The sequence below is a fragment of the Chlamydotis macqueenii genome, chromosome 2, assembly GCF_036417535.1.
Source record: "Chlamydotis macqueenii isolate bChlMac1 chromosome 2, bChlMac1.mat, whole genome shotgun sequence".
Lineage (NCBI taxonomy): Eukaryota > Metazoa > Chordata > Aves > Otidiformes > Otididae > Chlamydotis > Chlamydotis macqueenii.
The window spans coordinates 47,158,328-47,180,872 of NC_141557.1; the positions used below are offsets into that span (position 1 = coordinate 47,158,328).

A 22,545-nucleotide genomic window follows, 5' to 3' on the forward strand; every position below is an offset into this window, starting at 1 on the left:
TGAAAAGGCATGAGGAAAAATAAAGCAGAAGAGGGCTGCAAAAAATAAATGGTAAGGGCAAGGAAATCAATAGTTCAAATATTGAATCAGGGATAAAATAGTTTATCCATATATTAAAAACACCTTCAGAGAACAAGGAAAACGCTGACAGAATACCTTCCCACCTACAGGATATGTGTTTGGTTGCACATGTCTAAGTGAGAAAACAGAAACTTGCATGCCAGTGTCTTCAAGCAACATTTCTTTCTGCAGGGGTGGTGCGACAGCTTCTCCCATCTGTCTGCATGGGTGTGCGTGTCTATATACATAGAGATGTACACAGTCTACAGGTCAGACATACCGCATCCCCACCAGTCAGCAGCGTGACAGCAATCGCTACGTGGTGGCAAGGGAGAACCTTCCTAGATGTCATAGGTCAGCCCCGACAGGGACCAGACTACGCAGTCTCTCTCTCACTCCCCCCACCTTCCGAGAGAATAGGGGCAGATGATATAAGGAAAAAACGGCTCGAGGTTTGAGATAAGGATGGGGAGAAATCCTTAAAGTTACCGTCATGGGCAAAACAGACTCGACTTGAGGAAAAATACTCTTTTATTTCTAAAACTAGCAGGAGAATGAGACAGGGAACAAGATAACCTCCCCCCACCCCTCCCTCTTCCCAAGCTTAACATTATCTCTACTACCTTCCCCCACTGAGCAGCACAGGAGGGAAGAGGGAATGCGGGTTGCGGTCAGTTCATCATACGTTGTTTCACGCCGCTGCGTCATTGTCAGGGGAAGAACTCCTTCCATTCCTCCTCTGCTCCATCATGGGGTCCCTCCCACAGGACACAGTCCTTCGTGAAACTGCTCCGGTGTGGGTCATCTCTTCCACAGGATGCAGTCCCTCCAGAAAAGCTGCCCCAGCGGGCCCTCCACGGGCCACAGCCGCCTTCAGGCATCCGCCTGCTCTGGCGTGAGGTCCTCCACGGGCTGCAGGTGAATCTCTGCTCCTCTGTGGACCTCCATGGGCTGCAGGGGGACAACCTGCTCCACCATGGTCGTCACCACAGGCTGCAGGGGAATCTTGGCCAGGAGCCGCATTACTCCTCCCCCTCCTTTTCCACTGACCTTGGTGTCTGCAGCCATTCCTCACAACAGGCTGGCAGATGCCTCTCAGGATCCTTTTTACATCTCATTCACTTCTCATCTCCTCTCCACTTCTTGCAGCCGGGCCGGGCTGAGTTGGGCCCAGTCGGCTGCCCGGCGGGAGGCCAGAGGGTGAGGCCTGCAAGGCCCACAAGGCTCGCGCCTCCCCCTCTCTGCCCCCGCTCAGCTGCTTCACATCTTCTCTTCTTTTCTTTTTTTTTTGTTTTCCCCTTCTTAATTATGTTATCACAGAGGCGTTATCACGGAACATTCTGCTACCAATCGGCTTGGCCTTGGCCAGCAGCGAGTCCACCCTAGGCCTGGCCGAGTCCACCGAACAAAGGGAGCAACTTCTAGCAGTTTCCTACAGAAGCTACCACCTTAGGCCCCCCCTCACTAAACAAAACCAGAACACTAGACCAGTAGGATTTGCAGGAAGGAGCTGGTCCTGCCCACCCAGCGCTGGAGACTTGTCCTACATGCCGCATGGGAGCAGACCCAAAGCACGGTGGGTGCACAGGTTTTGGCCCACTCCTAGACATGTGGACGTCACATGCAGTACCCTCTTTGGTATGGTGGGATTGAGTGAGGGCAGAGATCTGTGGTTATTTGTCCTGAAAAACAACCAAGCCAGCATACTCCTGCTCACCCCTCTTCGCAGCATCCAGGTCGTTGCCCTTCACAGCAGCACGAGATGCTCTCACCTTGGTGGGCAGCTGGAGCAGCTCCATGCCCACCAGGTTTTCTTAGGCAGCGTTCTTCTGCGGTGCTGGTTCCTAGCAGAGCCATGCCTGTGAGTTGCCTAACTCAGGAGTGTCCTGAAGGGCACGAGTCATTCGAAATACCTCCTGTCTGGATGAGGAAACAGTCACTCGTCAGCAGGAAATTTGGCATTTGTAATGCCTCATCCTTCCCCGGGGCACTGCTCATGTCTACCTGAGTGTTGCTTTACCGCAAGCAATTAGTTTCGAAGCCCTGGCTGATGTTCAGGCCGTGCACACACAACAGGTCACAGTGCCACGCAGAGTAGACCAACTCTTGCTGCAAAAATGAAGAAGCCCTGCTTTTGCCAGGGGAGGAGGTGAGCTGCTCACACAGCCAAGCCCCAGCCCCAGGTCCCTCAGGTGGGATGAAACCCCTGCCCATAGTGGCCTGGGACCCAAGCCAGATGGAGCGATGAGTTAAAAAACGTACATGCCTCCAAAAAGTGGTGGTACCACACCTCACTTACCATGGCTCTTTCCAGCCTTCCCATTTCCGCTATCGCAGTGGAGCCTTTGTGACGTGCAAGAATCACACAGGGGTGAGTGGGGTGTGTAGACGCTCCAGCAAAACGGAAGCAGGAGGCCCCACCCAGGAGCTCCCCAGGCACCAGCAACCCCTTGGGAGCTGCTTAGGAATTCCTGGCAATTAGCACAGCCACTCACACTCTTCCTTAAACTCCGAGGAAAAATCATAACAACTAAGAGTGTTATTAAACAGTCAGAAATAAAAAAAGTTTCCGTGGAGAGCGAATAGACTGCCTGATTGCTTGCTCAGCAGGCCAACTGGTGTTCTCTGTATGTCAAGTGCTGCTGCTGGACTTGGGTTACTGCAGTGCTGCATGCAACTGCGCGACGGAGCACTGCAAGGTCCAGACTTTGGTCACTCCATGCTGGGCTGCTGCAGCCCGTTGGCGTCACCCTGCCCTGGGAGCCATCATCAGCTTTCATAGAATCATAGAATCCTAGATAGGGTTGGAAGGGACCTTCAAAGGTCATCTAGTCCAACTCCCCTGCAAGAAGCAGGGACATCTTCGACTAGATCAGGTTTCTCAGAGCCTCATCCAACCCGGCCTTAAATGTTTCCAGGGATGGGCCATCTACCACCTCTCTGGGCAACCTGTTCCTGTGTTCTACCATCCTCATTGTAAAAAATCTTTTTCTAATGTCTAATCTGAATCCACCTCCCTCTATTTTAAAACCATTACTCCTCGTCCTATCACAACAGGCTCTGCTAAAAAGTTTCTCCCAATCTTTCCTGTGGGTCCCCTTTAGGTATTGGAAGGCCTCTATCAGGTCTCCCCAGAGCCTCCTCTTCTCCAGACTGAACAGCCCCAGCTCTCCCAGCCTGTCCTCAGGCTGACCTTTGCATGCAGCAGGCTGTCTCCTCAACCAGCAAAGGTTCAAATACACAAAGCACTTCATTATCAGCAGCTCCATATAGTGGGGTCTTTCTTTGTTTTCAGGCTACAGATGCATATGCAAGTGTCTGTTATGGTTTCTGTGGTTAGCCAACAAGCCTCTGGTGGCCTAGGCCTAGGCCTGTATGGTGTCTCAAGGAATAACCTCCTACTTCTGTGACGCAGTAGCATTTAACGGGAACTGCCAAACTTGGAGGCAAAAGGGCAAACCAGCTTCAGTTATAGATGGTGTTGCCCATGAAATCCGTCTATAGGTCACAGGAAGTCCAATCTCCTGCCCAGATGTGATGGTCTCCAACACTAGATTGGGTGAGCTGAGGTCTTGTCTAGCTGAGCCTTGAAAACCTCCATGGCTGGAGACTGCCACCTCTCTGGGCAACTTACCTCCAGGTGACTTTTTTTCCCTGTTGGCCAGCTGGAAACTCCCAAGACATAACCTGCGCCTGTTGCCTCTTTTTTTGGCCATTTCTACAGAGCAGAGCTTGGCTGTGTTGCCTCTGTAACTCCTCTCCAAGAACATGTCAGCTGCTATCAGGTCAGCCTGAGCTGCCTCCCCCTCTCCAACAAGCCCACATCCCTCAGCCTCTCCCCGCAGGCCCCTAGCATCTTGGTATCCTTCTGGCAGACTGGTTTCCCAACACGCCTCTTGAACTGGGAGGGTCCAGCACTGGACATAACACCACAGGTAGTCATTGACTACATCAGGGCCCTGAGGGCACCAACGGGACTGACCAGCCCTGCTTCGCTCCCTGAGGCCTTCCTGCTACTCTGCCCATGACCCAGGACCCCATTTCAGATTTTACAGGCAAGTCACTGATCTTTTTTTTTTTTGTGTTAAGGTATCTAGAAACAGACTTGCCTTACAAAGGGCACTCAAACACCTAGCCCAACAACCATCTTCTGCCTGAAGCTAGGTGTTTCTTTACAGTATAAACTACTTTGTTTCTTTCTCAGGACCACATTTTCAGGAATGTTGTCTCCTTGCAATCCTTTCCTTTAACAGGTGATGTGGTGCAACACCCTCCACACTTCCTTTTTAGAGGCAAACTCTTGGCTCCTCTGGGAAGGCTTTTACCGCTGAGTTGAGCTCACCTCAGATTTTACTCCAAGACCAAGTGAGCTGCAGGCATTGTGCTGTTTGCTGTGGACAAGTGCCCACCCTGCGCAACTGTGCAACTCCCCTCCGCAGCTCTCGAACCCCCAAAATGAAGGCTTGCTGCTGCTCTTCTGCAGAAGGTGAGCAGAGCACCTGGCACCACAAACACATCAGGATTTGTACCCATTTATTTATAACTTAATGTTTTTTCTGTGGTAGCCAAGGTCAGAGCCATGGCACCATTTTTCTAATGTGTTAAGTCACCGTTACTTCCTTCTTCGAAAAAAAAAAACCCACTGCTTGCAGTATTTTAGTGGAATTAAGTGTGTGTGTGACACCCTTGCGATGTGATCAGTATTTAAGATCTCTGAAGGGTCAACACAGGGCACTGAATCAAATTCCTTGGAAATTTTAAATATACCAAACTTGGCAGACCAATCTACCGATCTTATTTATCGCATCAATTTCTACCACTTATCTCCCACTACAGCCAGGTAAACATACCGTCCTTCAAGTTATTTTGATATATGCTATGACCGAGCTGTTGTACAAACCTTCTAAGTTTCAGTGCCTCCTTGTCAAAGACAACAGGGACATTTCTCAGGTTTTATGTATAGTTCCTTATCTAATCAGTCAAACTATGCTTTAAGGTTCAACTGCAACTATAATTTCATTTGGCTTTGTTCCTTGTAAAGGTATACAAGGCATTATTTACCTTAGAATATAATACTCTTGGACCTTGTTTATACAACAGATTTTTCAAAATGCTTCCCACCATGAATTCAAGAATATTTACTTCAATCTTCATGAGCGACATTGTGAGCCTTGCTCTTAGGCACCCGCTTCTTCTACTGTTTAAAGCATGACACGGTATAGCCCTACATGAGGAAATCTGATGAACAAGATGCTGAAAAATTAAGGTTGTGTTTGAGAACGAGGGGAACGTGCAGGCAAGACTCATTACAGTCAATGCCTGGGAGATATGCAAACAAAAGTGTATTTTGCTGGAATTTGAGCAGAAACGCGTGCCCAAGACTCTTCTCTAAAAACACCTTGGCTCAAGTTTGCACAAGCACACTAGTGTAGTTCCTGCATAAGGATAACCCACCCTCTGCCCTGGTAAACCAAGATTTTATGGTTGGCCATGATCTTGAGCCACCTTACAAGGTCTACCACATTGGAACCACTCACTCTTCAAACACAGCTCGCTCATTAGTTTCACATCACTTTTTTTTTTGTGTGTGTGTGTGGTGTAAAATATCTGTAAACACTAAATTTCGGCCACCAAGCTTTGGCAAGTGTTTTAATTTGGAAAAGCCGGCACTCCTTTTTGAGATCACCTCCAGCCACATTTTGGATGACCACACATGATCCATTTACCAGAAGCGCCCGGCGATTGCAGCCTTCCTTGCAGCCCTGGCCCCATGCTGACAGGAAATGCTGGCAAGAGGTGGGCCAAACCCTGTGTACACAGAGGAGAGGGATTCTGCCGAAAAACACACCCTACTCGGGCAATCTTTTCCTCCCACAGGAACTGGAGGAAAACGAATTTCCATTCCTATCTTCAAATATTTATGACAGTGAATTTACAGCCCTAGTTTACGTTCTTCCGCCTTAGAAGTCAGCATCACCAAGTAAAATGCTGCCCACAATTTCTGCACCTGTGCAAACATCCCCTAGACCTTGACCTCTAACAACGACTGTAGTAAAGACATGCCAGTTTTGAGACAGTTCATGTTAAAAAACTTTGCAAAAGGTGTGTTAAGAGGAGGAGCAATAGCCAAATTAACCAAAGAGGAGAGAGTCTGGTCCTTTTCCTGCTGCTTGTGCATAGGTGGCCATGGCTTAGAGATGGCTGAGAGTTAATAACAAGAGCAACCAAATCTGGCTTGCAGCCTTCATTATTTCTCCATTCTGTATGAAGGTCTAAGGAGACCTGATGTACTTAGAAATGCATAGCTCCTGGTTGTCATCTCTGCAGACCTGTGAGGGGTGTTGTGTCAACTCCCCGCTTCCCAGGTGGCCGGACATGTCCCACTCTTTCTACCTCTGCTGCTACCCAAAGAGCTCCCCAGGTGCAAACACTCATGGTGGTAAGGAAGAAAGGCACTGGGAGTACTCTGCCCTCTTCCTCACCACACATGCAGCTCCTCTCTTTGGAGGGAAAGACTTATGAGCACACCGGGGGCAAAGGCTTTGCCTCTCTTGGGACATGGCTGCCAGATGCCATGAGCTTCTCTTGATGCTCTCCTGATGCAGGGCACTGAGAGGAAACAGCTCCCGCCGTCTTCTGGGAACACTGACTTTTCGTCTTCCTGATACAAAGAAGGAAAAGGCATGAACCCAGCTCCAGCGGCATTTCCACCCGCAAGTCTTTTTTTACCCTTCTGCTGGACACCGCGCAGATCGGCCAGTCATGACAAACCTAACAGGTTCTGATACAGAGGCTCATAGAAATGCTTCCTTAGGTTCTCTGCACATGCCACAACTGTGACTCACTTTCTGTGGCTACAAGAAGACAGAGACAACCTGGCAAGCCCAGAGCAAACAAGTGATATCACCAGCATGATGCATACATTTATAGGCATCATTGTATTTCTCGATTAGGATTGCAACTAAAAAATTTCCAAGTAAAGCAAGATGTGTTGGCATGGGAAAGAAACCAATACCTCAGAAATAACGATTCTTGACACATGAACTGTGTCGACAGGCATCTCATCCTGACCACAGAGCAATCACTGACGCAAGATTCAGCACACATCTGGGTACCACTGAGCTGGTTGATTACGTCGTGCGAATAGGAATCAGCATCGTCCAGAGGTGTAAAAAAAAAAAAGTTGCTTGAGAAACTCCATTTTACCAAATGTTAATGCAACTGCCAACTAAAGCGGGGAGGGGGAGATATGTGAAAGCTCTCAGTGAAAGCGGCTGCCTGTTCACATGCAGGGTGTTGTATTCTCCCAAAATTAGAGGTTGACCTACAAAAACCAGGAATGGTGATGAAAACCGGTTAAGATTTTAAAGGACAGAGCAGCAACCTTACAGTGAGTAACATGTCAGGAATGGGCAAGAGAAATTGCATGCCTCAGACACAAATGGCAAGTTAAAAGGTGTATGTGACTGACAGGGGAAGTTGAAGGAATTACTGAAAGGCCCCAGAGCCTCACAGGCAGCAGGAGCTTAGGGCAGGCACGAGGCCATTTCAAGAGGCAGAGAGGAAAGTCAGGAACAGCAGAGCAGAAATATCAACTGCTTTCAGCATCTACTTCTGACTGCTGTTCTATTTCAGGATGGGTCCTCTTGTGGAAAAGTACTGATGCACAGGCACCTTCCACAGCCACCATGTTTACTTTCAGCCTTCCCCGAAGTGGGAAAGCTCCGCAGCCACAGGGTGTGAAGAGGAGGAGCAGCTGATAAGCCTCTGGCCCTGATTTCCACAATACTGACTCAGAGCAGACCAGCTCCCTTCGAGGCTGTCACTGCCACCACACCACCGCCAGCCTGCCAGGAAAGATGTGACCAGCATGACTTTGCAAGTTGGCAGATCAGCAGGTGAGCAGGGGTCAGTAGGTCCATGGCTGGAGGAAGACCGGCTCGGGGCAAGGGGTGGCATGGCACCGTGACCCTTTTGGCAGCTATCATGCCTCCTTCTTCTCCGCTGGGAGCCGTGCTGGCTGGGGCGCAGCTGTGTGCAGCAGCATGAGGCCGACGAGCGTCACGGCGAGGCCGACCCACCACAGAGGTGTCCACGTCTCCCCGAAGAGAAGCTTGCCCAGGATGGCCTAAAGGAAAAGACAGAGACAAAGCTTTTCTGGACTGAACTTCCCCAAAGCCTCTTGTGCTGCCAGAGCTGCAGGGACTTCTACTGGGAGAGTCAAGCTGAAAAAAACCTGCTCGAGGAAACTCCTGTTGGGACCATCACAAGAAACGTCTGCTGCAAGTGATGCTGGAGATGACCTACTCTACAGTCCAGCCTGGAAGCGTGGCCATACTGTAGTCCCCAAACAAGATTTTGGCATATTTTTGGCTTTGCTGCATTCCCAGCACCTCTCAGAAGCCAAACGTCCAGCTGACTGTACAACTCCCATTGATAAAAAAAAGGCCCCACCGACTCGAGTTTTGGACACCACCATGATCTGGCTGTGAGCTGCTGGAGCACAGAAACCAAGGTGGACAGCTGCTGGGAGTGAAAAGAAAGCAGAAAAAACCTGCGGGTCAAAAATACTCTGGCTGTCGCTAGAGGCTGAGCACCTTCACACCCAGCTAGGGTGGCTTTGGCTTGTCACAGGTGAGGTGTTGCAAAAGAAAAAGCAAAACAAAGCAAAGCTCTCAGCTCCGGCTCTCACTGGCAATTAGAAAAGTCCAGCAAACCGTACAGCTGCTGCAAGACACTGCATGGGGCAGCAGTTTCCTTCCTCCTCCACCACCCAGAGAAGACCTACAGCCTCTGCCAGGAACAGGCAGAGCAGCTGAGGCCCAATTCTATCATTTCACTCTGCTTGTAACTCTCCCTTTGGGCCAGTGGTGCTGGTCGCGCATCCAGTGCGACCATTCCCACATTGCTGTTCTCCCCCAGGCTTCGGCACCTGAGGAAGGGATCTACTCACCGAAGAGATGAAGTTGGAGGCTGTTGTCGTCACAGAGGCAGCGGCCGAGGAGGAGGAGAGTCGCAGGGCTTTTGCAAAGATCGTCCACATGACCGTGTTGCATGCAAGCACCAAGCCAACACAGCCGACGCGAAGCAGCACAGGCAGCTGTAGGATGAGAGGGATAAACCCCTGTATTTTCACCGACCACTCATTCCCCCTCACTAATTCATGGGCACTTTGGAGCAAAACCCAACGGTGCGGGCTCACAGCCGAATTACAGCTGGTGTTAGATGAAGATTAATCTATCAAATCGCAGAAGGCAACAGAAGAGAGGAAACAGCCTTGGATGGAGCATGACTCTGGCATGTCCTCCTGTGAGTCCAACCTCAGACCACAAGCTGGGAAGTGCCGGGACAGCATACAGTAGCTGCCATGCCAGAAGCCAACTCCAGAAAGCTCTCCAGCTCACGACGTGGTGCACACATGATACAGTGAAATGCCCTTCACTCATTGCTACATGTATGGAAAAGGGTCGCATTTGGACCTGCCAGAGAAAACCACCAAAAACATATGGGCTGGTGCTGTGTGTGAATTCGGGCTGAGACCAGTGTGGTCTCAAACCACGGGTCCTCACCACCTCCTGTGACCTGTCCTGCCTTACTGCTGCAGCAAGGACAGAGCAGAGTCCTCTGGGAGGAAAGTCAGAGCTGAGTGGCTTTGTGGCCTATTTTACATGCTCACTGAAGAGCAGGTTTACCGAGAACTCTCTGCTCCAGCGTTTAGCAGCAACAAAAACACCTCTGCATTCACGGGCCTTCAAGGTCAACCAGAGTCTCAAGAAAGATCTCCCTCCTTAGGCAACCTGACAAGACATGTAAAAGCCTCAGCCTGGAAAAGGGACAGAGTTTTGCCTAAAATACCTTCACCATTCAAAGTCTCCTGCCACACCCATAGTTTTTGTTGCTGCAGTCATCTCCCTAGCCCCTGGGGAGTCATGTACTTGACTTGAAGACACCAAGGGAGGAAACCACACGCAGATCTTTGACTCTTGCAAACACTCAGGGGGCACACGAGGGCAAGGGAATGCAAGGCCTTGTCTCAGCCCATAGTGATCATGCCTTCATGGCCTGTCACTTCTCTCAGTCCAGGGTGGGATCTATCCTGAAGCAGATGGAGATACAGGTATGAAGCCACCAACAAACACAGCTGAGAGGTGGCATGTGCCCCACAGGAACGGCCACACTGTGGCCTGAATCAATGGGGGCCAATAACTCCGCTCTGCTCCGACTCAGAAGAAGAAATTATTAGCCACAAGCTAGGGGAGGCCACAGGGATTTCTGAAGCAAGCACAGAGTTAAAAGGAAAAGGCCATAAAGCAGATCCCAGCTCGATGGCTGGCGCAAGCCCTCTGAGGCTCACCCCATCCCAGAGAAGGATGGTTCAGGTGTTCAGCCTCATTTTGCCCTGCTTGTGGCAATGGTCTCCGACTTTTATCAGGGCAACGGCAAATGACCTCAAACGATTCCCACTTGTGAGGCACTTTGCTCTCCCACTGCTGCTGTCACAAATTCTGCTGAGAGGGATAAGAGGGACAGCCATGCCCAGCTGCTACTGGCCTTCTGAGGAAGAACCCTGCTGCTGCGTTATGGCCCACCGTGGGATGGGGTTTCCCTTCTGGCTTCACCCTCAGCCTGTGTGAGCAGATAGTTTTACGTTGCTCAGGGCAGCTGTGTACGTGCACATAAGCCTCTACTGGGCAGGGAAACTTGGGAGCAAAGAGATGAGAGGGGAAAACAATCCTCTGTGTTTCACCCAGATTCAGAATATTCTTTTTGGGATCAGAAAGAGTCTACCAAGGTATGCTGCTGGGAAAAGAAGCCTTAAGAAAAAGAGATGTTACTGTCTCCAGCCACCCATGAAAGGGTGTAGAGGGGAAGGAGCCCAGGCTTTTCTCCAAGGTGCACTGGAGTATGACAGGAGGTAGCAAGTAATGTTGGAACAAGTCAAGTTTTGGTCTGTTACAAGGGAAAACAAAGGAAATCAAACACTGGAACAGAGGTCACAGGCTTCGCAACCTTGGAGATAACTCGAAACTTGACTGGAGAAGGTTGTGAGCAACCTGTTGCAGAGCAGGGTGTGGACTAGAGACCTCTGAAGGTCCTGCCCACCCCAAATTAGTCTGTGAGTCTACCAGTGGTGGAGCAAAGCTGGTTCCCACCATCACAGCAGCTACGCTATCTTTAAAAGTGACCCTGAATCCATGGGTTCTTCCTCTGATCTTCTTCTATTGCAGAGCCAGGGAAATCAGCTGCAGTGTGCTCTACAGATGGCACATGCCCAGAAGGAAGGTCTTCCAGAGAGAGGTTGCATTGCCCTGCGTCCTGGGCAGAGGAGTGGTCATCGCAACGGAACTCAGGCAGAGAGACAGGAACATCACCAGGTATTCCCCACAAGGAAGGAGGGAGGTATAAATTCCTCCCCTGCCAAGCACTCAGCTGAGCCAGCCCAGTGAGTCAAGGATTACTGTTCTGATTGCTTTTCTAAGAGATTAATTTCAGTGTACACTTCAGATAATTCAGAATCACTCCTGAAGTGGCAGAAGTAATTTTAGATGAAGTTTGGCAGGGGAGAGGGGAAAGTAAAGGAAATCTTTTGTTTAAGTGAAATGACCTCTCCTGGTCAGGCCGCTCTCAGGCTGGGCCACCACAACACATCCTTCTGGCCGGGAAATTCATCTCCGTGCTGCCATCAAGTATCCTGCTACCCTATGTCATAACCCCTCAGAAGTGTCAATACCCTTCTCGTGTTTGCTGCCGCTTTCCACGCTGCACAAGTGATGGCTGCTGCTCTCTTAGACTTATTTCCAGACTTCTGTAGCTCTCCCTCAAACACAAAACTCCTTGAATTTCTGTCACCTTGTGGCTGCTCAGCAGAAATGCCTTTGTAGCAAGCGTGCAGGATTCAAACAGCAAGCCCTCTGAAACACTGAAGTGTCTACAGTCCTATGAAATTTAAGCTACTAGGAAGATTACAGCACTTATTTAACACTCAGTCTTACAGCTTAAATGATTAATTTAGTTCATAATTATCACCTAAAATTGACCTAAAAGAAGTAACTGAAGGAACCAATGTGTCCAGAGAAAACACAATCACAGAATCACAGCATGGCTGAGGTTGGAAGGGACCTCTGGAGATCACCTGGTCCAACCTCCATGCTCCTACAGCAGGCTGCCCAGGACTGTGTCTAGATGGTTTCTGAATATCTCCAAGGATGGAGACTCCACCACTTCCCTTGGCAACTGGTGCTCAGTCACCCTCACAGTGAAAAATTGTTTCCTGACGTTCAGAGGGAATCTCCTGTGTCCTGTCATGGAGCACCACTGGAGAGAGCCTGGCCCATCCTCTGTGTCCCCTCCCTTCAGCTCTTTATACACATTGATGAGATTTCCCTGAGCCTTTTCTTCTCCAGGCTGAACAGTCCTAGCTCTCTCAGCCTCTCCTCACAGAAGGAAGCTCTGGTCCCTTTGTGATCTTCATGGCCCTTTGCTGAACTCTCTCCAGTAGCTTGATTATCTTTTTTTTTTTTTTGTAGTAAAGAGCCCAGAACTGGATCCGATACTCCAGCAGTGGCCTCACCAGTGCTAAGCAGAGAGCAAGGATCACCTCCCCTGACCTGCTGGCAACACTCCACCTCAATGACATGACACTTTGTTTTAGCACCTTAAAAAAAAAAAACTAAGAAATGGGCAGTATTTCTGTAAATTTCAAAGGATAAAAATACTCGGAAAAGATGCTGTCAACCTTTTCGGTAATTCCATGCTCTGCTTTTCTGTCAGTGTAAAGCACAATATTTTTTTGGGGAATCTGTAACAGTATCAGGATTTAAGTATTTCTGATATATTGGAAAGGATCAACAGGATTGGTATGTACTGAGCTTTTGCTTTTTTAACCATCTCTAATGATTGCACAAGTCAATTTTCTTTTTCCTGATGCAAGGCTGGATCTTTTTCAGATCTAGCTTTTCTTGTGGGTTCTCCTTTGGATTTCAAGTCCAAATGCACATATGCCATATGAATAACATCACCCGCTCTGCGCCTAAATGAGTCTCCCCTGTGGGGTTTTTATGATACGCGCACATGTTCTCCGCCTCTCCCCACTCGCGCTGCCTGTGCCTGAGCTCACCTCTGCAGGTAAGGACACTGTACACTGGAGGCCAAAGGCCAGCAGGCCCGTGTAACCTTAAGCACAATGAGGTTTGAGAAACACCCCAGGAGATCTCACTAGGTGAGGACATCAAGTGCTCCACCTCTCCGCTCTTGCCACGAGTGACCCGAAATAGAACACGAAAGGGAGGACAACGTTATTGGCAAAGCAGAGGGCTGAGAATAAGTGTTTGATACTCAAGCGTACTGAGACCGTGTGCTTAAAGTAAAACTGACATAAAACTACTGCAAAGGTGCTCTCGGAGCTGTGTTTGGCTTCAGGCGTAACCACCCCATGCCTGGTTTCTTCCCTTTTACACAGCACCAGACCTGCTTCAGTCTGCATCCACCACCTACCAGGCCAGGCCAACCCCGGGGTGAGTCACGGCCCGGCCCTCCCAGACCGCCCCGCTCTGCCGGCAAACCCCTCCGAAGGGAAGCGCCGGGGCAGGCCCCGGGGGGAGCAGGAGGAAGACCCACGCTCCCCCGCCCTGCTCTCCGCCGTCCTTACCCAGCCTCCGGCCGCCTTCGCGCCCGGCCCCAGCGCCAGCTTCGCCGCGGCGGCCGCCGCCGCCCCCAACAGCCCCGCGGCCGCCGCCGCTGCTGCTGCCGCTCCGCCGCCCTCCCGCATGGCGGCCCCGCCGGCCCTGCCGCCTTCCGGGGCCCGCCCCGCCGCGGTGCCGCCCCGTTCCCGGCCGCGGAGCTGCGGTGCTGACGGGAAGGGAAAAGAAAAATGCACCTGTGAACGGGAATTTATATACAAAGGCTTTATTTTTAATTAAAAAGGAGTACGAGAACAATGCAGACATACAGCACAGAGAAAGGCTCACGGGGGCAGCAGGGATCGTGCCTCCCCTTGCAGGGAGGGGCAGAAACCCCCGCCTGCATGGAAATAGTCCAGAAACAGTCACATCAGACAGACAGGTGCTCTGAGGAACACCCGTAAAGCCACAAGATGGCAACAACAATAACAATAAAAAGGCCACAGGAGACAACAGCTTCGTGGTCCAGGACAAACCCCTCTACACTGTTAGTAATCACTGTTAGTTACTTCTGAGCTCTATTACTACTTGTCTACAGGGAAAAAAACCTCCCTCATTTAAGATCAGCTTTTTTACTTCTATACACCACATCAAAGCTCAAGTGTAAACAAATCTGCAGGATTAGGCAACTTTAAAATTCATAAACGTGGGGAAAATTCTTCTTTCCCTCAGACAAATGCTGAAGAGATGCACTAGGCATCCTGCCCTTTGCCTGACACACATCTCTCTTCATTCCCTTTTGCCCCATTGCTTTTGGGCAAAAATAGTACTGTCCAAAGTAGCCAAAAATAGAATGACAATATTACTGACAATAAAAAAAAACAACAACAAAACAAAACCCCAAAACAACAACAAAAACTAACCATACAAGTGTTTGATATTGGTATATAAATCACTGCTTTATGTTCCACTAATAAAAGTTTAAGTTATTTGTGATAAATCTAAAGTGCTACTAAATAAACTTATGCTGTACTCCTGAAATGTCCTGCATATTTTCAAGATCTTGTTTCTTAACATCTTGAACTTTTGTTTGATAAAAAAATGGCTGTAAAATACTTCAAAAGAATGTCCTACAATGCTAATATAGAAGCCTGCTCTAAGTTTATGCTGGGAAAAAATGCTTTAAAAGCATCTGAATTTCACATAGAGAAAAAAAAGAATACAAAGCCAAAAGATATTTATAAGTACTATTTACAAGTCTATTACTAAATTCACATTCATGCTTTATTGAACAAACTTCAATATGAAAATTATTTTTAGGCAACCTATAAGTATTAATAGTTAATGAATTTGACAAATTAATTTTACCTCAGTAAAAACACCTTATGTTTAGCTAAAAAAAAAAAAGAAAAAAAAAAATCGCAAGGAAATTGTGCTTTTTAATGTTTGGCTCTGGTGGAAAACACAGTATTTCAGAAGAGGTAGGAATCTGAATAAAAGCACAAAAAGAAACAAAAAAAAATATTCAGGTGTGTTCCCAGTGAGAAAGCTTTTCCTTGTCAAGGTACAAAAGTTTCAAGGAAGTATCTTCCAGTACCTACACAAAATCAGTTTTTGGAAAATTACAGGAAGGTGTTAATGTCATTGAAAGCTGCCCACTTGGCTGGAGTAAAATTCTTCACTATAAATTATTACCAGCAAAAACTCCAGGAACTAAAATACTTGATTATTCTGAGACCACAGCAAAAGTCAAGTTTGACAATTGGCTTTTGCGTATTCCGTACACTTTAAAAATATGGCTCTGCAATTTTATTTGTGTCATTATAGCTGATCATGTCTACGTATGTCACATTTTTTCAATTCTTTCAAAAAAGCATTTTCAACTCGTAGTTTTTCATTCTCCTGTAAAACAGAAAAAACATGGGGGTATTAAGGAAATTATACTCCCTTCATATTTCTAAATAAGTGGTATCTACACTTATTCAAGTGTTTTTATACACTATGTACTTGAGGAAATAAAATCAGGTGATTCTTGTCTGGGGCCTGTGAGGAGACAGACCAGCCATGACCTACACAACTGCATAAAGTCAGAGGTATCTGTTACTTTCCAACAGAAGATAAGAATTTTAGTTTTCTTTCTCAAAGCTTACCTCTCTTCTATCTCAGGCCATTGCTTCATCTGTATTCTACTCTGCAACTTACCTCACCAAGTTTAGTGTAATCTTTCTTCAGTTTCACAAGATACTGAATCTTCTGGTTTAGGTTTTGATGACCAAGTAATTTTCCGTTCTCCTTAGCAAGAAGGTCAACTTGCTTCCTCAGCAAGTCCATTTCCTGTAATTAATAAATACATTGTGTACCTCTTAACTATAGCCTCTCCTCCTCTTTTCAGAAGAAATAGCTTCTTCAGAACTATTAACATACTAACATTTAAGTTTGTTGTAACATAGGATGCAAGAGTTGGTTCATTCAGGAAATACGTATTTGTCCTGAGGAACTACATTAGATCCCTCTAAAGGGCAAAAGCACCATTTAATTTGTATTCATTGCAACAGTGATTTCCGTACCTAGACTTCCACCAGCGCAGGAAAGAGCATTACAAATATAACTAAACTGCAAGACAAAACATTTCCAGAAGCAGTCTTTCATTGCTAATTTATTAAAAATACTGCCCAATTAGCAACAGCTCTATGTCTGCTGAATAAGATTCTACTCTAATGACAAAAAAAGAAGTTATAGAACCTTTCCAATTCTGTCTCTCTCTTCACACGTTTCCTCCAGTTTTGATCGGATTTCTTCTTTTTCATTAAATGCTTTCAGCTCCAAAGCTCTTGTTCGTTCCATCTCCAGCATCATTTCAAGACAAGTATTGTCTTTGATTTTGAGGATATTTTTGGTCTCTTCTAATCTGCCAACATAAAAGCATCATACACTATTGAAAACCAACATAAATGGCATACAACTGAATTAGTAAGTCATCCTTGCACATGTAGGCAGCCTCTTCTAAAAATTTCCTTTAAAGACAATTTATTTTCCCTAGAACTCAGTGGTAACATAAGGAAAAATTACATTCTGCTTCACATCTCTTGAGTTTGATACAATCTCTTAACTAGTTGGTATTTTGGAGTTGTGGCCTGATTTCGGCAGAGATGGAGTTAGTTTTCCTCTCAGTAGCTGGTGTGTTTTGGATTTTGTGTGTGAAGAATGTTGATAAACACGCTGATGTTATGAGTTCTTGCTAATAAGACCAAGGACACTGTCCAGCTTTCCAGGTCTCACTAATATGCGGATGCAGAAAGCTGGGAGAAAGACAGACAGAATAATTGACCCAAACTGGCCAAAGAGAGTAGTCCACACCATAAACATCATGCTCAGTATATAAGTGGGGGTTGGCCGGGAGGGGGTATCTTCCTTCCCTCTCTCTCACTGGCATTGTTCCCTCTACCTTGCTGGCTCCCTTTCCCTCCTTTGCTTGCTGCTTGGTTTCGTTTCCATGATTGCTGCTTGGGACAGACTGTATCGGTCATTGGGACATCGGGTGGTGAGAAAATTTACATTGTTCATTTTGTGTATTTTAATATCCTTATATTCTGTTATTATTGTAGTTTTCCTTTGCTGTTTTAGTAAACTGTCTTCATCTCAACCCATGAGTTTTCCTTTCTTCCCAGTTCTCTCCCCCATCCCACTGGGGAGGGTGAGGGTGAGCAAGAAACTGTGATGACTAGGGCTAAACCACAAGTTGCTCTTCTTTTTGGTAAGTATGCTGTTTCCATACAAGTCCACTCATGAAAGAAAACAGAGGCTTCACCTACAAGAATGTTACAAATTCATCTAGGGCATGTAAATTTACCAGATGAACTCCACTGCTCTTCAAGTTTCCCTTAAATTCCTTGTTTGTATCTGGCTTTTCCCCAATAGTCTTGTTGCTCAGAAACATCTCTGAAGAGCTCAGAGATCGTCTGAGCTTGTTTGGCCTGGTAACAGAAGGACCACCACTTTGGACAGACGTCTTGTCTACTGAATATGTTTTAATTCCGTCAGGCTCACAGAATGTTAAACCATGCCATCAAACTTAGCAGCTGAGTATATGAACTTCAGTCATTTTGTATGTCTATTCAAATACTGCATAAATGAAAATATTGCTTTTGTTTCACTGAAGCCTTGTGTTTAAGACCTACTATATGAAAACAGTATTCACTTGCTTCATTTGTCAAAACATTTTGTTGATGACAAAAGAATCTTTCTCCTCTTTGTACGTGACTAACACTGCTATAAAGCTTATTTCAAAGACCAGGCAGGTATGAAAACTCAATGCACTGAATAGCAAAAGAATCCCTAATCAAGACTAGGGCTTCTGGAAAATTTGTTATGAATTACTTCTGAAATGACCATGTTCATAAAAATTATCTTCATCTTTATAAGTTAATTACATAGAAAGCATTCCATTAAATGTAATTAACTCAAATATGAGGAGATTCCGCCACTATGAAACCTGAAGCAATACTGATTAGGAAAAGAATAACAGGGGCGACATTTTCAAACTAATTTTTATCTACTAAGTATTTTATTTCTTGACTACTACCCATCCAAGGTGCAAAACACTTGAATTTCTAGGACTACTTGCACAATAGTGCAAACACCATCTAGGAATCCTCTAATAATAAAGAATTTTAATTATTCAAGCTGAAGTGCAAAAATAAATACCATAAAATAGCAAAGAATGAAATTAAGTTTAAAATTATAAAATAATTACAATATTAATAAATAAATGAACAGTATTTCAATTTAATTTGAAAAAGAATGTGCTTAGAATTTACTGCATATAGAAGAATTCAAAACCCTATGGCACAGATAATTTTAAACCTATTTCAGAATATTTTCCTGATATAATGCCACCCTTTTAGAAAATGTAGTAATATGTGCTACTACCACCTACTGATGAGAAAGAGTAAGAACTCAGTGAGTCTTGCGGAAGAGTAAACATTTCCAAACTACGTCTTCTATAGTTCCAGATATTGGACTTTTATTACTTAAATATACCTTTTCAGTATTAAAAAGTTTAATACAAGTCTCCAGTTCAATGAATAATATTTAAACTTACTCTGCTTTGATCTTCAGCATCTCCTCCATTACTCTATTCTGTAAAAGTTCAAAAATATTAGTTACATTCTTAATGTTTAATATACACGTATACATACTAACAAATTATTTATCACTGAACTGATGTTACATATCTCATTCCAGATCCTACCAAAATCATCCTACTGCCCAGTAACTCACATCTCTAATATTCATTATAAGTTCATCTCTTTACTATATGCAGGTATTTCCAATTTCATGCCAGCACAAATGACCCACAGCACCATCTCTCCCCATTCATACACAGCAGAGCTCTAACAGAGTTCTTCTGTCTGGGAGATCCATGGCAACCTCCGCTGCAATATTAACTTCCCTTTGGCAGAGTCTTTGACATTAGCAAGTGACACAATCTTCACTTTCCAGCTCTCTGGAGATGAGTCAGATTTAGTGATCTGAATATGTATTTCCTCATTGTGCAATCTGACACCCAGTTCATTGGTGTTAGACGAAGACAGAAACCTTAAGAGATAAGTACCAGGCTCTGTGTCTGTTAGAATTCACTAGAAATCGGTGTTTGTTTCACTGCCATAAAATAGAGGAGAACATGTTAACACTTCACAGCGGGGAAACAGCAACTGTCATGAGAACAGCAATATACCTTGGCAAGTCGTTCTTCAGCAATCTTCTCCTCTTTCTGTTTCAGGTACTGAACATCTGGATGTTTCTGATCACTAGGAAATCCAAAAATGAGGAAAGTGTATCACAAACAGAGGAGACCAGTTGTAAAAACAACATCTTATCCAGATTAAACCAGGAAATGCATGTAACTGTCTTGACACATTTTCGTACTCAGAATACTGAACATCGTGAAACAACTCTGGAAGGGTTTAAACTTTTATATTCCAAGAACATCACATTTTCCTTTGTTAGAGTAAAGAGAAAATAATGTTTTAATGAAAACAATTAAAAATGTAATAACTATGCAACTGTACATTGGACAGCTTCAGGATTGAGGTAAATGATTTATTAGTTCATGATGTTTATGGGCATATAGACTGCAGAAAGCTACACCTTCCTACAAGGTCATTGCTCAGTGGTCTTGCCAAAGTAAGAAGGTAACAGATTTTTGTATTCAAAATACTTGGAAATTTTTTATTTTGTTAGTTTTTAATAAACATGACATTGGATGGAAGGAAGCAAACACCATAAAATTAAAATAACCCCCAAACCAATAGACCATTGAGAGCACTTCAGTTTTCAGTAACTTAAAAATCTGTGTCAACATACCTAGCTAGGGTGATTTATTTTTCATATCTGGTATAAATAGCCTCAGTCTGAGAGAGTAAGTGTGTGTATGCGTGTGTGGTTTTTCTGTTAATGTTAATTAAATGCCAGCTTTAAAAGTCTAATGTCAAACCTCTGAGAACTAAAATAAAAATAATATATTTTTCCTTATTAAATTTTGGGTGAGTATCATCCACTTCCAAAATCTACCCAAATTCATCCAACTTATGAATGGTTGGATAAAACTGCAACACACTTTGTTTACTTATTCTCAGTGGATACTTACATGAACTTTAAAACCTCCAGATTTAGAATCACTGATTATGCTTGAGCCTTTCAAATTCTAGTACTGGTCAGCCTGTACCAGCTCCAAAGCAGTGTACTGAGTCTGCTCTAGCTTTGTGTTACTGAGGTGAAGGCCGACCTTTTCTCCACACCTTACTCTTCCCTGTCCTAACACTAAATAACAAAGGAGAGCAAGCAGGCTCTTGGTCTCATCTTGTATTCCCAAACTTCCTCCTATGTAGTCTAAGACCCTCACATCCCATTACTTTGTCATGTGTGACACCGATGATCAAATCATCTCGCTCTCTATCACTGGGCCACACAAAATCTAACTACTACCTGCTGCTGTCAGCCTCTCCCATAATGTACGAGGCATGTGTGTGTTGCGAATATCCCCACCTGAGGCATCTAAACTTGATTTTTCAGAGAGCCTGCAATATATACTGCTAGCCTTCAGTCTATTCAAACCACAATTCCTATCAACTAACAGCAATTAGTTAATTGTTAATGCTTATCCAAATTACATCCCAAGGTCCCAAGTCAGGAATCCGGCAAATGAGGAACATAAAAAGTAATGCTTTTCTGTGAAAAATTGGGTCCAAGTAACCTACTCCATAAACTACGTGAAAAATGAAGCCACAGAATCCAGTTTTCCACGGCAAAGTAATAACGTCTTGTTTCTCTTTTTTCTGTGATTCTCATTTCAAGTCACAACCCACTTTCAAATGTCTGTTGCAGACTAAGCAGAAGGCCCTAGAGATGACAACATCATCATTCAGTATCTGACCTGATCTATCCCACCTTGTACACAGAATATTTTCCACAAATGAATCCCTTCATAATTGAAGATTACTGTATAATACATATAATGCAAGGACAAATTGGAGTGGCAGACACCTGCAGTTACAGCATCTTCTAATCAGAATACTTATTTTTGCAAATTTAATACCTATCTTACCAAAAAGGCAGTTCTAAATCTGGCAACACTGATACTTCATTGAATAGAGATAAAAGTTCTGGAAAATATTTTTTGATATATTTAATAGGCAAAAAAAGATTAAACTCCTACCTGGCATTAAGTTACTGTTTATGAAATTGTCCCTTAAAAATGAATTGTCATGAAATAAATATCAATAGAATTATTTACTGCCAGTTCTTTTCACGAAGATGTAAACCAGACGATTATTTAATTCTTTACAAAATTGAAAACAAAGAAAAAACATAAAAAGTAAGCCACAAAACAAAGTCCAAAACTAAGCTGTACAGATTACAGTTTGAACCAAGCCTCAGGATATCTCCAATCTGAGGTACACAACAGCGTACCACCTTTTCAGAGGAAGTTCATTCCTTACCCTCAAAAATACAAGATGGAGAACTGGTTCCATTTGTGTCCATGTTAAAACTTCTGTTAAATTCATTTGGACATTTCCTATCTACTGAATCCATAACTGCACAAGTGCTATGGCAATATATAATAAACAGAAATGGCTATGCATGTAGTTATTTTAAATTCTATTTCCATTTCCTTTATAAAACTTTGCTGTTTTTAAGGATTTGTGATTTAAAGGCAATAAAGTTTACAAGTCAGTAAAGAATTTTCATAGAAAAGGTGAGTCATTCTCTAATTGTACAAACAATATGTAAGATTGTATTTCAAATAAAACCTGTAAATTTATCTTGTGTAATCACTTCAAGCTACAACAGTTTTTTTCTTTTTTATTTTACTTTACCTGTTCTTGCTTAGTCTCTGAGCTTCTACAAGGCTCTGTAAATTCCTGTTGTTCTCCACCAATATCTGCATTTCCAGACGCAAGTTCTCCAACTCATTTAATTGTTCCTAAGCAAATTAAATTGGAAACATTTTATCTGAGAACCAAATTGCAAATCCTGTTTTCCTTTCCAGTTGAATATGTTCTTCGGTAAAACAGAAGACAAAACTATTTATTAGAAAACAAGTACAGATCTCTGGCAAAGATCTGCATCACCCTTCCATTTATAGTTTCATTAGAAACTTGATTCAGAAGTCAGAACAGTTTTAAACAGCAAAAATGCTGTTACCATTTGATATTAATGAACACAAACCCATTCAGTCCCTGGGAAAACGATATATGGACATATCAAACAAGGTGTCACCATTTGTTACTGTCGTGGTTTTGTTAGTGGGGGGGGGCTTAAGGTGGTAGCTTCTGTAGGAAACTGCTAGAAGTCGCTCCCCTTT

The 22,545-nt window shown here is 44.7% G+C and overlaps 2 protein-coding genes across 2 annotated transcripts in view; both read right to left on the reverse strand.

Moving 5' to 3' along the window:
- Positions 1 to 7,895: 7,895 nt before the first annotated feature.
- Positions 7,896 to 13,837, reverse strand: TMEM42 (transmembrane protein 42). Its single transcript, XM_086742849.1, has 3 exons — positions 13,709 to 13,837; positions 9,014 to 9,160; positions 7,896 to 8,188 (listed from the first exon to the last, which is right to left on the reverse strand). The coding sequence occupies exons 1-3, from the start codon at positions 13,826 to 13,828 to the stop codon at positions 8,045 to 8,047; spliced, it is 411 nt and encodes a 136-aa protein (XP_086598975.1). The 5' UTR covers positions 13,829 to 13,837; the 3' UTR covers positions 7,896 to 8,044.
- A 1,663-nt stretch (positions 13,838 to 15,500) lies between these two features.
- KIF15 (kinesin family member 15) overlaps positions 15,501 to 22,545 on the reverse strand; it is a 39,129-nt gene continuing 32,084 nt past the window's right edge. The window contains exons 30-35 of the mRNA XM_086741630.1: positions 22,058 to 22,164; positions 19,417 to 19,489; positions 18,781 to 18,818; positions 16,422 to 16,587; positions 15,882 to 16,013; positions 15,501 to 15,581 (exon numbers count right to left, since the gene is read on the reverse strand). Coding sequence (XP_086597756.1) covers positions 15,501 to 15,581; positions 15,882 to 16,013; positions 16,422 to 16,587; positions 18,781 to 18,818; positions 19,417 to 19,489; positions 22,058 to 22,164 — 597 coding nt within the window. The remainder of the gene's footprint in view (positions 15,582 to 15,881; positions 16,014 to 16,421; positions 16,588 to 18,780; positions 18,819 to 19,416; positions 19,490 to 22,057; positions 22,165 to 22,545) is intronic.